At 39.5% G+C, this 15725-nt stretch overlaps 1 protein-coding gene and 1 long non-coding RNA gene across 4 annotated transcripts in view; one reads left to right on the plus strand and one right to left on the minus strand.

Annotated features, from left to right (window-relative positions):
- LOC143482165 (uncharacterized) lies at nt 1–12495 on the minus strand. 2 transcript variants are annotated; one of them, XR_013122163.1, is made up of 4 exons: nt 10307–12495; nt 5785–5894; nt 1497–1581; nt 1–686 (listed from the first exon to the last, which is right to left on the minus strand). It is a non-coding gene; the product is annotated as an uncharacterized LOC143482165 (long non-coding RNA). The 2 variants fall into 2 exon arrangements; XR_013122157.1 differs by lacking the exon at nt 10307–12495 and having other exon boundaries at nt 5785–6268.
- Nucleotides 9782–15725, plus strand: part of LOC143481634 (single-strand selective monofunctional uracil DNA glycosylase-like) — a 19643-nt gene continuing 13699 nt past the window's right edge. Inside the window, exon 1 of one of the 2 annotated variants that reach the window (XM_076979822.1) lies at nt 9782–9930. In XM_076979822.1, coding sequence (XP_076835937.1) covers nt 9905–9930 — 26 coding nt within the window. In that variant the 5' untranslated portion in view covers nt 9782–9904. Of the gene's footprint in view, nt 9931–12752; nt 15284–15725 lie in introns of those variants that run through there. The other variant, XM_076979751.1, reaches the window with a different exon arrangement.

Below are 15725 nucleotides of genomic sequence, written 5' to 3' on the forward strand. Positions count from 1 at the left end.
TGCCTTGTCCAACTTTGAATTTTTCTGTGAATCTTCTTCCCCATCACTTCAAGACATCTAGACTGAATAAAATCAGAGTGCATGTCAAAATGATTGACAAACTACTGAATACTTGCAAATCTTGGCAAAACTGTAATATTCTGTTACAGTTCCTAGAAGCAAAACATATGAAGCATTAATTCTGCATGAAAATATATTTGCAATCCCCAGCCTTAATGCGCTGCTCCTGACATAGAAAACTCAAAGACAATACAATGAGTAGCCTAGGTCTTATATAAAGAACAAAACATACACACCATTTTCTACCAGCCTTGCATGCCTGCAAAAACCAGTGTTTATGTGCTTCCACTTCACCACACAAGATTTATGATCTTGGTAAACTCATAACATGCAGTGCTCTATGATTATATGTGTGAGCATGTGTGGCTGTACAATAATTTTGCTGTGGGGCATTTCTCCAATTCACTTGTAGTGTTCTACAATGATTAATGGTAGCATCTTATCTCTCTCTCTGCTTCTCTCTCTCTCTCTCTCTGTCTCTGTCTCTCTCTCTCTCTCTTTCTCTCCTCCTCTTTGTGTCTTTCTTTTCTTGACCTCTCTTTTACAAAGCTGTTTATGGTGTAAATCTGTCTCTGTGGTCCTCTGGCTAGAAGATCCATTGACACTGCCTGCCAAAGGTGAAGGACCTGTTTGGGGGAGAGAGAGGGCATGATGGTGAGGGCGGATTGGGGACATGTGTTCAGCTTTTTAATTTTATAATAGAAACATCAGAAAATATTTTCAACTCAGAAACATCAGGAAACTTCCAGCACAAACAGAGCATTACTACAAGGGTGTAAACACTATCCGTACAGAATCAACAGCAATGCACAAATCAAATGAGAGCATTAAACAAGGCCAATACACCATATCCCCTCTTCACTAGTCACATCAAAGGTGAATAATGAATCACCAGAATGCAGTTCACAAAAGTCGTGTGAGCTCTCTAGGTTGCTATTTATAAAGTATTCAAATTTGCTTTACTACGATCCTAGTAAAAAGGGAACTAACTGTACTATAAGTACTTTGGTATGAGAAACAATTTACATATTTGCACATTCTGACAAATTGGACTCTCTGTGGCATCACTCTATTTTGATGGTCCCCTTAGTTTAACTGTAACTAACTGAATATCAATTAGATGCATCTAAAATAAATGCAATTATTATTTAATCTAACCCTAAGCCTAACCCCAGGCCTAACATTAACTTCAACCCAAAACCTACAATGTTTCAACTTATAGTTTCTTAACAGTCTGTAGATTCTCTATCTGTAATATAGAGAGATAATATTGAGTGACCATCAAAATAATGTGTAAGCCTTTTTACTTTTTAGTAACAATTAGTTCTTGAAATGGTCAAAGGTGTGTGTGTGTGCATACACGTGTGTACGTGTGCATGCTTGGGTGTGTGCATGCTTGTGAGTGCTTGCTTGTGTGTGCGCTTGGATGTCTGTACCATTTGCAGAGATGGAACTACAGTTTATTGCACTTGGCTCCTCAGCCGCTTTCATTCCTCAGATGCCCCAACACAACAGCTGTGTCTAAATAGATGGCAATAAACGTGTGAGTCAGAAAAGAAAGCCAGAAAGCCTTGAGGTGTGTGTGTGTGTGTGTGTGTGTGTGTGTGTGTGTGTGTGTGTGTGTGTGTGTGTGTGTGTGTGTGTGTGTGTGTGTGTGTGTGTGTGAAATAAAGACATACAGAGATAGTGAAGTTAATAATAAAATAGAAAAAATAAGTAGAAAATGTATATTATTGTTAGAATAGGTTAAACTGGACATAATGAGTTTCATTGGTAGGCCACTCCCACCACGTTGATAACTTATCTAAATGACCTAGAAAAGCAACTCATTCCTCATTTCTGTGAGTGTAAAGGTTATACCATCACCAAAAATATGGGAAACAGAATTAGTGTTTTCTTTGTTATCCGTAGAAATTAAACTAATTTAATGATTTCATTATACTCTCAGAGATCCACTCTTAATATATGACCAGGATATATATAGTACATATAGTATTTTACTATACTACATAAAATCGTGTGTAACATTATATGGCAACCCAAAAGGTAGATCAGCCACAAGGGGGAGCAAGTGAATAATTTTCTTTCCTGTCTGTTCTTTCATAATGCTAAAACGCATAATCCTATGTTTACTATTAGGGCTGCGTGCAATAAAGTGATATATTGTGAATACATTCTTAGACAGATAAAGTCATGGTTATATCGATATGAAGATTTATATTCTTTACCCTGTTTGAAATTAATGAATTCAACTTTAAGTGCAGTACGTAAAATGTCCAGCAGGTGGCTTCTAAAAAAGAAAAACCGTCTAGCATTTGCCTAGAAAAACCTTGGAAAAGCAACCACTACAAAAAACAGATGGCATTTGGTTAAATTATGTTAAATTATACTTTTTACGTTTTTCAACATTTGTGAGGTCTAATAATATTCAGAGTTAAATCCTTTCCTGGTAGTGGGAGGTTAATGGCTGAATTCAGAAAATCTTTTTTACTTTGTTTTGTGTGCATTGGTAAATGTAAATTTACTCTCCCCATTATTAACAAACAACAACACTACTTTTGGTAACATTTACTTCAATAAAAACAGATTCTGAGTGTTAGGTGCCACACAGTATCTTATTGTAATGCCCATATTGTGATACATATTGTATTGTGCCTTGTTTGCCATGACAAAGCTGTGCATAATACAACAGCCTTACAGTGTTTTGCATATTAGTATGTGAGTATGATCTCTCAGGTGTGTTATTTTGGCATGTTGTCTTATACCAGATGTGACTAAGGAAGTTAAGGACCAAATCTAGCCACAATTTAAGCCAAACTCCTAACCTTTCCTTGTTTTTATTTTGGGTTAAATGTGTGTCCACAATGTGATGACATATGTAGAAATATCTACATATTTGCTTATGTCATTACAATTATGGACACACAGTCATTAATGATTGTTACTATTTCCTACGTTTTAGAAAAATCGTGATGGTATAAAAACAATAAAGTAACACATGTTTATGTAAAACATATGATTATATTAGTAACCACCCTTTGGATTGATAACTGCTTTGCACAATCTTGGGGATCCTTTAGCCACCTTTATGAGGCAGCCACCTATGATGGTTTCCATCAGTCTTGAAGAAATTCTCATATGAGCAGTTGTGAAGGACAAAGGTTCCGCATGAAAACTACTTGATGAGGGGGCATTAAATTAATTTTCTTAAAATCAATTCATATATATACATTTAGGTTATATAGGATATATCTGTCTTAAACCATTAGATTAAAGTACCTTTAAGCCTATAAATTAAGGCCAGGAAACACATACACTCAGTCAGGTGTGTTCAAACATTTGTCTAGTACTGTGTATATCTATATCTTTCAGCGGCACTACCAGAAGCAAACATTAGGATCAGTGCATTGATATGATCCAAACACATGGGTGAAAAAGGAAAAGCATGAACCACTTCAACTGCTTCCTGATGTTGTTCAGTGGTTGTGTGGTTACGTTTTCACGGTGCTGCAGATTTAACAATAAATTACGAGAATATTAAAAAAAATCAGACAATGGAGCAACATACAAATGCCCTGTAAATAAGGGAAAATGTGGTGGGGGTAAACGGGGAGTAAAGAATTAACCAACTGGGGGAGAAGTGAGTTAACAGCAGGTGGCTGGATAACGCGTTTGGATTGTGTGTGATACAGATACACATGCATTCATGCAAATCATGGCCACAGTTGTGCAGGCACTCAAACAGATAGTGGGTAGCAGCCTTGGGAATCATTCTGCTATGAAAATAAAACCACACATAATACAATGAATGCAAGGTGGTTAACAAGCTCTTTTATTGTTCATTTAGTTGATTCATAGAAGAGAGGGAGAGAGAGGGAGATTAGAGAGACAGGGAGAGAGGGAGAGAGAGAGATAGATAGAGAGAGAGAGAGAGAGAGAGAGAGAGAGAGAGTGTGTGTGTTAGTTTTCACCTTTTTCCATCCAAGAACCCACCATAGCGTATATACGTTTAGAATCTGTTGAATTACCCATTAATTATGCTGCACTGTTGTGAGATAAATAGGGCTGAACTGAAACTCTGAACTAATGTTCCTGCAATGTTCCATCTGCTGTAATGAGAGACAAGGTAAATGTGTGTTGATAAAGCACAAAAAATTGTCCACAATTTGCCTTTTGTCCTCTATAAGCTAGACAAGAATTGTACTACTACGATGGATTTTACTTGTTAAAACAAATCAACTTTAGTACTGTATTTGTGTTTGTTCTGGATGAATTAGATTTGGTTTGTATTTCTCTCATTGAACGATATTTATTTATGAAAATTCTACTGCAACACAATTTCGTCCTCTGTCCTTCTATCTCTCTCTCTCTCTCTCTCTCTCTCTCTCACACACACACACACACAAACACACAAACACACACTCCCTCTCTCTCCCACCCTACGGAGCTATTTAAGGGATTTAGGCTGTAAATCTGTCTCTGTGGTCCTTTGGGCAGGAGGTTCAGTAACATTGTCTGCTGGATGTGAAGGACCTGCTGGACGTGATGGACCTGCTGGACGTGAATGAGATGGATTTGGAACATGCCTCTAGCCTTTATTTTTAGAACATTAATAGAAAAAGATTTTTCCAAATCTGGAGCATTAGGGCAATTCCATTATATATTACTGCAAGATTGTATGTTATATCTATGTAAGCTATATGCATGACTAAGCAGGAACCAACAGAAATGCCCATTTCAGACCTCATTTTCTCTTCAGTAGTTCATAGTCAGTATTAACAGAGCTATGTATTACCAACATAATTTTCCTGCTTTAACAATCAAATCAAATCATATATATTTGTATATTTGTATAGGATAACAATATCCTTACTTTGTCTAATGATCATCACACTATAGTGTATATTTAGTAATAATGTTAATTTGTGACCCTGTTGAGAACTCAGGTGTCAAAAGTGACACAAACAGAACTCTTCAATCCCTTTGTGCTATAATTTGGATCCATATGGCACATTCAGTTTGACTTAATTGTGATTTAATCACATTTAAGCATTATTCAACCCGATAGCAAATGTAAACAGCCTTCTGTGATACATCATGTTAATTCCATAGTGTGTCATACACTAAAACTGGTTTACACACACCTATAACATCAAAACTAATTCAGTAGACCCAGATACAAGAACAATAAAAATCCTCATCTAAATGTGTCACTAAACCAATTCCTGATTGTGGACAATTGCCATGGAAACAGTACACTGACATCTGAGTGCTGCAGTTTATTCCTGTTTTTTGCAATAAGTGTACCGACTGTCTGTTTCTGGCTTGTGACTCTGTTATGTCATTGATAGAATGTACATACAAATAATGGTACTAATAGAATTAGGCCTCTCTATTTATCCCTAAGGGCAAAGTGCCAACCTTGTGGTCCACTGAATGAAAACAAGTAAGGAAGATAAATTGCATATGTGTGTCCATTTGTGTGTTTGTGTCTGTGAGAAAGGGTGGAAAAAATGTGCTAAAATGGTAGTGCTATAGTCCCACAGAATGTGTGTGTGTGTGTGTGTGTGTGTGTGTGTGTGCACGCATGAGTGAGCATACACACTTATGTACCTTTTTATAAATGCTCACTGTGTTGAGTGTGGACATGGATGATTAATACAATATCAGGACAGAGAGATAGCACACATACAGATTGAAGCGTATAAAAAAATGTATACCCACGGAGGCAGTGAAGCCACACGTCCCTCCAGAGCTGATTGGGCAGACTGTAGCTTGCAGTTCTGTCAGCGCAGCTGATCGATGCTCTTGCTGTGCTTCCCCTGGATTATCAGCTGAGTTCAAACAGAGGGGACCATGATCCATTACAGAGAGTGAGGGAGGGGAGAGAGAAAGAGAGACAGAGAGAGAGAGAGAGAGAGAGAGAGGAGAGAGAGACTTGATATAAAGGAGAAGAGAAATAATAATAAAATTTTCATTATTTATGTGAATTTATTTAGCAAGAATAGAATGAAGTGTAAAGTGATGAAAGACAGGAGGATATATACCACACCAAACATTTGAAATGCAAAAAGGAAATGAGAGCAAAATTAAGAGGGAAATAGTGAGATATAATCAGGAAAAGAGCAAAGACATATAAAAAGGACTGACATCAAAGGGTAGAACTGTATCAGGGCGATATCATGCGAAACGCTGACATTAAAGAGCGGGCAAGAGGGCCAGCGGGGGGGGGGGGGGGGGGGGGGGGGTGGTGGCTGCTAAATGGCCAGAGGAGGACAGGCAGAGATGAGGATAGTGGGTGAAAGTACTGTTACTCCCTGCTTTTACATGGGAGGAAGGAGGGGTACAAAGGAGAAGGGGATTAGGGATTAGAAGCATGACATGAGATCACAGAGAGGTGAAAAAATGGAAGAAGAAAAAGGATGCAGGAAGGAAAAGGTGGGCACCGGCACAGTGCAGTGGGGGAGAGACTGTGTGTGTGTGTGTGTGTGTGTGTGCGCGTGTGAGAGAGAGAGACTTGCTGACATGCTAATCCTGCCTTTTAATGTGCTGATGGGGATTTTGCATCTTTGAATGCAGTCACTGTACCAGGCACTACTGGCTTCTCCTCTGCCAAGACTGTTACAGAGACATCTGACATCTGCTGCCTCTCACTGTGAGAAATGGCCATTCCAAGTCTGTGTGTGTGTGTGTGTGTGTGCGCAAACGTGTGTTGACAGGCATGCCGTACCAAACTTGGAGACTACATTTTGACTCTGTATGTGTGCATGTATTACACTCTCTTGAGGTGTCTTTTGTGTCATCGCTGTCATGGTGTGTATGTGCATGGAGATGAGATTCTGTGTCTGAATGTGAGCAATGGAATGTCACAAGATGCTGGACTCCCCATACAGACGTTCCTGTCATTCTATCCATTTTCCCACTAACCTGTCGAAGCCTCACTCATATCCTTTACCAGAGGAATTTGTTGAGCTTATGCTTAACACCTTATTGTTGTCCGTTGGCTGTGTACAATAGCAATAACATTCCCATTCATCCTGCCCATTGCACACTGCCTCCTGCTAAAACTATTATCCATGCACTGATGGACGAATAGGTTCCTGTGGACGTGCGTGCCCTAGTACAGCTCTGCCGCTGCCGCCATGCGTGAAGAAAACCAGGAAGACATGGATGAGGAGTGTGGCGAGGTGCCCAGAACACAGCGAAACTGCGAAAACATTCAAACAAACACAGGCTGCCTTTCTCTCTCTGTTATAATCATTACAATGTCCTGGACATATAATCACTCAGTTTTGGTCATTTTAAGCAATTATCTTAATTAATTATAAAGTCCTATTAGCCACTGCTGAACAATCTCGTGGACTAAAGAATGTCTAATAGCTCTGAATGTGTCATACATGGTGATGACAATTACAATGTGCTTTGAAATTTAAATTGTTCTGGACTATCATAACAAGCACCATCAAGAGCTTAACATATCATACTTACTGTTGATGTCTTGAATCTCTAGATATGTTCTGGGTGCCTTACAGATTCATGTTCTTGAGTTTTAATGTGACTTATTATGTGCAAAAATTGAAATATTTCAGTAGATGTAATGTATGATGTTGAAAGCTTCATTGCCTGTCTTTTGGGGGCAGTTTTGCATAAATCAATTTAATGCAGTGCAGTTGGCATTTCAAGTAATCTGTCAGCTCAATGGGGTGCATCAAGTAACCACAAGGAGGCGGTGTGGCACTCACTTTATAATAGAGCACTGTTATCTGGGTTTCTGGGGCTTTAACGGTTTTGGAGCAGATTCTGAATTTTCCTTAAGCAAAAATTAAACCATAATTATCTTCTTCTCCTAAATTCCTAAAAGAATTTAGTCATATATGATGAAAATCCAATCCTAATATTTGAAACTCTTAGAAATATGTTCTGGCTGAAATCACATATTTCTCTTGCATCATATATACTTAACATAGTCTTACAGTAATCACTGTTAAACATTATTTTATAAGCATAATAATAATTATAATACTGTTGGTAAATTATTGTTCATGCTTGATATGGAGAAAAGGTCAATCAATTAGTTACTATAAAGAAGGTTAAAAAAAAACATCCCTGACCTCACTGCATTGACCCTTTCCGAGTTCAAAGGTCAGATGTAAGTTCACTTGACCCTTATGTCCATATCACCTCTCTAAAATTCTCTCTCTCTCATTCTCACATATGTAATGATTTGAAGAATGAGAGTTTAATGATTTAGTTCTTCGATCTGTTCACATTGGAACTAACATGGAATGATCATGACTGCATGAAATATACATAGATAACTCCAAAGTATTTTATACTTATCCTGCAAAAAAAACAGAATTACACCAGATGCTGTATGCATACACTAAGGCATGAAAGATATACAGATGAAACGATGGTCCGTTATCTGCCTTTACTGCAATAGGAAAATGTTTAGAAAGCTCTGATCCAGCAGAAAGAGGAGGAGCAGCACAGCTAAACAGGCCCAGTCAGCCACTCGGCCTCTACAACCATTTTGCATATTTTCTCTCCCCTCAAACTATAATTAATTTCACTTTCAATCTCTTCCCCCTCCCCTTCCTCATCTGTTCTTCCTCTGCCCCATCTGCATACTGTCGCGGTGTCCTCCCTGGCTACCCCCCTCTCTCTCTTTCTCTCGCACCCCTCCTCTCTAGCTTTTCCTTCTGTTCCTCCCTCCTTCTCTCATTTTCTCCTCCTCTCATCGCTCAGTGTCAATGGAGAGCTGCAAGCTGTCGCCCCCTCCCCCCACCCCAGGCGGGTTCAGACGGAGGTCAGGCACTGAGCCGAGTGTGGGTGTGTGCACGTCTAAGACACTTTCTTCCCCTCCCTTGACTGCCAGTTCTGCTATTGCTGCCATGGCAACAAAAGCAGACAGCTCAGAGACCAGGGGCTTGTGTCGAATGTAGCACTCCACCAAATATCTCACTTCTTTTCATTTATTCTTTCTCTCTCTGCCTCTCCTGCTCTCTTTTTGCCTCTGTCTTTCCTAACTCAAATAGGGAAGGAATGTGTGCTCACAAACACACAGACACTTTCACACACATGTAGACACCTTCTTAAGATAAAAAATAAATTCTAGGAAAACCACAAACAACATTTTTTATTATTTTAGTCAATAATTTAATTTCATATACATTATGCACACATAAATGCAGAAACCCTCTTATTCACCTTTTCCATCCAAATTTGTTTTAACTAAAAGGGAGGCATTTCTACTGCTGATTACCCTCAATACTGCTCAATTTCTAAGAGTGTTCTCAGCAGAATGCAAATATATACTCACTAACAAATACATTACAAAATCTATTTAACCCTTGGCCTTTTTAACTGTGTCCGACAGGGTCCTGGAGGAACAGCAAGCTGTTGATAGGAATCAGCTGAGGTCAGAAAAAGGATCAAAGCTGACAGGATCAAAGCTGTAGCAAAGGATGACCTTTCCTAGAGAGAAGGATGCAGGGTAAGGGTGTCGTGCGTGCAAGAGAAGCCAGGGCGGAGGTCAAACAAAGGACACGGGTGGGGGTATGGGGTACCTTATGAAGAGCCTCAATAGCACCACAATATATTAAAGATATTTTATTTTATGTACTCAGCAACGATTTTGTGTTGCTTTTGCACGCCCTTGTCTACTTATTTCTCTGCACCTGCTGTTACTAGCTTCTGATAAAAATGTAGATGAGAGGCGATAGATGGTGCTATTCTCAGACACTCTTCCAGCATACTGATATCGCCATTGCGCAAAGAACTACATATCCCACAATGCAATGTACTAAACAGTCCTTTTGCTGCCGGAAAGTTACATCGGAGAATGATAAAACATCACGAATGTCCGAGGTAAATTATATTTTATTTTGAAACGATATATTTTAGAGAACACCGTTTGATATTGTCATTAGTTTAAGGTTTAAGTAAACAGCCTTTATGTAATATACCGTTCTTTACTTGTGCCTTCTCGAACCGCGTCTAGCTACTAACCTAGCTACCTAGCTAACGTTAAGTATATCGACATCTACGCTAGCCAAACGAGCCTTCGCAGAGAATCATTTTATGTAGTAGTCTAGCTATCTTACTGGAACAGGGGTTCATTTCTGGATTTTTTTCTTGCAATGCTTTATATTGTTATATTACTCAGAAAAGGTACTCGTCTACTAAAAATGTTATACATTTAATTCTGTGCTATTGAGCTCCTCGCAAAGACGCCTGGACTTACCCTTCTTCAACACAATAGAGTGAATGGTCGTGACCACCAACGTCGTTCCATTCCAGTTCATTTAAAACGATAGATGTGCAGCTCTGCGTCTACGCATCTGCCACGTTAGTTTCTACCTGTTTGTAGTTCTTAGTTTGATGAGTTTAATAATCTGTCCTTCATATGTTCATATGATTCATACGTTAAATTAGGTAGCCTCAAACAGCTGGATTGTTTCCAGATAAATGCTGTTTCCTTGAGCGAGGGAAGGTTGATTCTTTGTATGCTGCTGGTTGGTTCAGTCCAATAACCATACATCCTGACCTAGATAAAGTCTTTGTGTGATGGAGTCTGTCTACAACTCCCTACAACTAATCCTCATAGCTCTTTCAATATAGAATGCAAAGTGTCAAAAGCAATAAGAAAAACTCACTAAAGTTGGTAATGTATATGTAAACCTTGCAAATCTAATTATGTGCCAGTTTTAAAAGATCAGTGTGGGCTTTTGGTTTTGTTGTTCATAATCCATCTATGGGTGATATGGCAAAGAGGACATTTAAAGTCTTCAGTTTCTAGGAGCCAGCAGAGAAAAACAAAAGTAACAGAAACAACTATGGTGGAAAGACAAAATGAAGAAAAAAAGTTTAGACATGTAGTTTTGCCACAAAAATGTATACCTTGACTGGTCTTGTAATGGAAACCTTTCTCAGCTATGTTTTCCATATGAATGTTTCTCCGCTATGGTTTCCATATCACCCATACCGCAGCCATATGTGAACTAACCATGGTTTCTAGGAGACATTGACACCTAGGTATGTTGTGGCATAGCAAAGGAATAAGCCCTACCTTTTCGGAAAGAGTTTGCTTTGTTTGCAAAGAATGATCTAGAAAGAAAAATATGTTGTGTATATGTATTGAAAGGTGTATATAAAATAGATAAATTGTTTAACTTAACTGCCTTAAACAGTTAAAATGTAAATGTTATGAAGAATAAATAATGGAATGCGTTATCTGTTCTCCACCTCAGTGTTGTTTTGGCCTAGTCATTATTATGTCCAATTTGTGACACCAAATGACTTCTCAATACACCTAACCCAGTTGAATTCAAACCTTCATAAGTAATAAGTGTTAAAAAAAATTATTAATAAAAATCATAATTTAAACATATGTTTTATAAGGTTTCAAATTGGTATCAACTAGTGCTGCATGGTATACCAGTAATGAAAGAGTACTGTGGTACTAAAGTTCTGAATGATCATACCAGCATTTAAAATAATAATGCTTTCAATATACGAATGGCTATTTGATCTGGCTCATAAGCCCAGTAAGTGATGTTGCAAAACGCAACCTTTACAGAGTTTGTAATATGAGCTGCAGCTAGCATGTGGTGAGTGAAGAGCAACTGGAGAGAGTCTAGGCTACCAGAGAGAGTTTTGCGTTTCAGCAACTCCGTAGTGGAATGTAGAGACATTTCGGCATAAAGGCAAGCTTCCTAAACACAGCAGCAGGGCTGTGCTAGAGTTGTTTTAACATGTGTCTCACAATGGGGGGCAACACATCAACCTTGACCATTGATCTGTTGGACAAACGTCCTGCCCTTTCCAAGGAATTCAAAGACTGACATCTTAACTAGCATACTCCCTTATTATGTTCATGAAAGAATTACAGAGTGAAACAAGTAATATGCATATACATATATAACCTACATAAATATGTAGATGCAGAAAGCGTAATACATATCCCTAGTTGGATATGATTACATTTACATGGGTTACAGGGGTAATTTCAACTTTGAGCAGTAGGCTACTATTCTGTGATATTATTTCAATCCAGATATCTCGGTGTTCTTTTCCTTCTTGCCCCGAGAACATTACAGGCTGAATTTCATACTGTTGTAATTCTAAGTCCGATCTTATCTGATCATTTTAGTGCTCTCCAGATACAAATATCCTTGATATCTTAGCATAAGCATCAACCAGAGACCTGTTGGTAGTGCAAAACATCAAAACGTATGCTTGTGAGTCATTCAACAATTGACTTGTTCTCCTCATGCTTCCTGGGCTTTACTTTACTCCGCGGGAGTAAGTAAACATTAAGAATCGATCGCGACATTATACATAATTTTTCTCCATTTTACACTACTCATCCCCCCCGGCTCAACAATTTAAACTCGCGCCCTTCAAGCATCTTTACATTTATTTTTGGCCCGGCTCCTCCTTCAAGTTGTGGATCCCTGCTGTTTTTTTTTTTTTTTTTTGTAAATATTTTATTCAAGAAGGCACAAAGTAATATGCAGTAGAATACAATATCTTGAATTAAATTTGTTTTCTTTCAACAGACAAACCCCACCCACCCACAACACCCATATACTGCTGTGAAGAATAAACAAATAAAATAATAAGTAAATAAACAAATATAAAATACAATAAAAAAATAATATATATAATAATAGTTTGGAGGTGGTAGTGCAGGGGCACCGCATTGAACAGTACTTCTTACGGAGTAGTTCGAATCAGTCGGTTGAAGTCCAGCGGCAAGTTGTACACCACAGCCCGCAGGATATCAGTACCTATGTTGCTAAGGAAGTGAACTGCAGTAAAGTCATACAGGATGATGAGTCTGAGGTTCATCAGAGGAGATGCGGAAGGCTGGCGAAGGAGAAGGGTCTTGTTCAGAGAAATAAGGTAAAATGGCCCACAGCAGTAAATAAAGCAGGCTGGAGGAGCGTAAATGATGATCTTAGAGGTTTACTGGCTAGTCTGAAAGGGTCAGCAGAGAGTAAATTGAATAGATTAGGTGGAGTCATTTATGAGTATGGATTGGCTAGGTTTGGGAAAGTACAGGTGATGGAAAAAAGGCAAGAGTGTGTGAAATCTAGGCGACAGGTAGAAATAGCTGGGCTTGTCCAGGAGTTGAGAGCTCTGAGAAAACAGTGGAAGAGGGCAATGGATGAGGATAAAGAGGGTATCAATTGGCTACAGAGAGATCTGAAGAGTAGGTTAGCAACTTTAAGGAGGGCAGAGGTGTTAAGGAAAAGGAGAAGGAAGAAGGAACATGCTAGGGCAGCCTTCTTCAGAAATCCTTTTGGGTTTGTAAAGACTTTATTTAGCAAAGATAAGTCTGGTAGACTAAATGTGGAAAGAAAGGTATTAGAAGAGTACTTTGAATGTATGTATAGCGATAAGGATAAGGACAAGGAGTTGGAGCTCCCAGCAGACATTCCACCAGTGGGCACAATAGGGGGCTGCATGGATGTCAGCCTCCCAAAGTGGAAGGAGGTGCAAAACGTGGTTCGCCATGCAAAGGCTGGATCTGCGCCAGGGCCTAATGGTGTGACGTATCAAGTGTATAAGAATGCACCTGATGTCCTGAAGTTTTTGTGGAGAATGATGGGCATAATATGGAAAAAAGGGACTATCCCAAAAGAGTGGAGGAGAGCAGTGGGCATCCTGATTCCAAAAGAAAAGGATTCCAAGGAGATAGAGCAGTTTCGACCAATAAGTCTCCTTAATGTAGAGGGTAAAATCTTCTTTAGTGTAATAGCAAGGAGATTAGTAGAGTACCTAAAAATAAATAAATAAATTGACACCTCAGTACAAAAGGCAGGGATTCCTGGTTTTGCAGGTTGTTTGGAACATAGTAGTATGATCTGGAGTCAGATCCAGGCAGCGAAGAGAGAGGGTAGGGATTTACATGTGGTGTTTTTAGACCTAGCTAATGCTTTCGGGTCCATGCCGCATAGCCTAATATGGAAGGCGTTTGAATATTTTCAGGTGCCAGCAAATATTACTAGGCTGGTTAAGGCATACTTTGAGGATATTCAGTTATGTTTTAATACAGGAGAATTTGTTACAGCATGGCAAAGGTTGGAAATGGGTATAATGGCTGGATGCACCATTTGGCCTTTGGCGTTTACTATGGCCATGGAGGTGATAATTAGGGCCTCAAAGTGGGTGGTAGGCGGTGAAAGACTGCGAGATGGGTTACGGCTACCTCCAATTAGGGCATACATGGATGACATGACAACATTAACAACGACAGTACCTTGCACTCGGCGGTTATTGGAAAAAATACAGGGAAATCTTAGGTGGGCTAGGATGAAGGTAAAGCCTAATAAATCTAGAAGTATATCAATAGTTAAAGGCAAGTTGGTGCAGGAGAGCTTTTGTATGGAAGGTGAGTATATACCATCGGTACAGGAGAAGCCAGTTAAAAGTTAGGGCAGATGGTATAGTGCAGCATTAAATGATAAGGAGCAGGTGGCGTTCTTAAAGACAGAAGTGGTGCAGGCAATTAATAGTATAGAGAAGTCGCTGTTACCAGGAAAATTAAAATTATGGTGTATCCAGTTTGGTTTGCTTCCTCGTATTAGATGGCCACTGACAATTTATGAGGTACCTATTACAGAGGTTGAGAGGTTGGAAAGGATTTTGAATAAAACGATAAGGAAATGGTTAGGTTTGCCACGTTGTTTAAGTAGTGGAGCATTATATGGAAAAGGCATACTAGAACTACCTATGACTAGCCTAGTTGAGGAATTTAAATGTGCGAGGGTGAGTCGAGAGGTGATTCTATTAGGATCTAAGGATAATGTCGTAAGAACAGCAGCATCAGTGGTTAAGGTAGGGAGGAAGTGGAATCCACGGGTAGCGGCGCAAGCGGCCGAAAGCGCGTTAGTGTTGCGCGATATAGTAGGCTATGTCCAATGTGGAAAAGCGGGCTTTGGATCAGGTGACTCATTTAATGAGAACATTTAATAAGGCCACGTCACCAGAGAGAAGGCGAATGGTAGTGAGTTTTATAAGGGAACAGGAAGAAGATGCTCGACGTGCAGTAGCAGCGTCTCAGGCAAAACAAGGCCAATGGCTTCGTTGGCAGAGCGTAGAAAATAGGCGGCTCACCTGGCAGGAAATTTGGGTGATGGACGCAGGGCGCATCAAGTTTCTACTTGGATCAACATATGACGTCCTTCCAACTCCTCAAAACCTCGCACAGTGGGTAGGTGAAGATCCTAAATGTAAGTTGTGCACGGGAGTTGGCTCGCTAAAGCACATTTTGTCCGCATGCCATGTTAGTTTGTCACAGGGGCGATATACATGGAGGCATAATCAAGTTCTAAGTGTGCTAGCGTGTTTATTTGATAAGAAGTGCTTAGAGGTTAATGCATTGACTAGTGTTGGTAATCGGTACGCAAGTAGGTTTGTGAGGGAGGGTCAATGTGCAGGAGAACGCGATTGTGCCGTTAATGTTGGCAGGTGGGGTGAAGCACGAGATTGGAAACTTCTAGTAGATATAGGGAGAAAACTACAGGTTCCGGAGTGCATAGCAGTAACTTCACTGAGGCCCGATATGGTGTTGTACTCGGAAAGTAAACGGATTGTTTACTTTATCGAATTAACGGTTCCGTTTGAAGATGCGGTTGATGAAGCATTTGAGAGGA

This window comes from Brachyhypopomus gauderio, chromosome 1, assembly GCF_052324685.1.
Source record: "Brachyhypopomus gauderio isolate BG-103 chromosome 1, BGAUD_0.2, whole genome shotgun sequence".
NCBI classification, from domain to species: domain Eukaryota; kingdom Metazoa; phylum Chordata; class Actinopteri; order Gymnotiformes; family Hypopomidae; genus Brachyhypopomus; species Brachyhypopomus gauderio.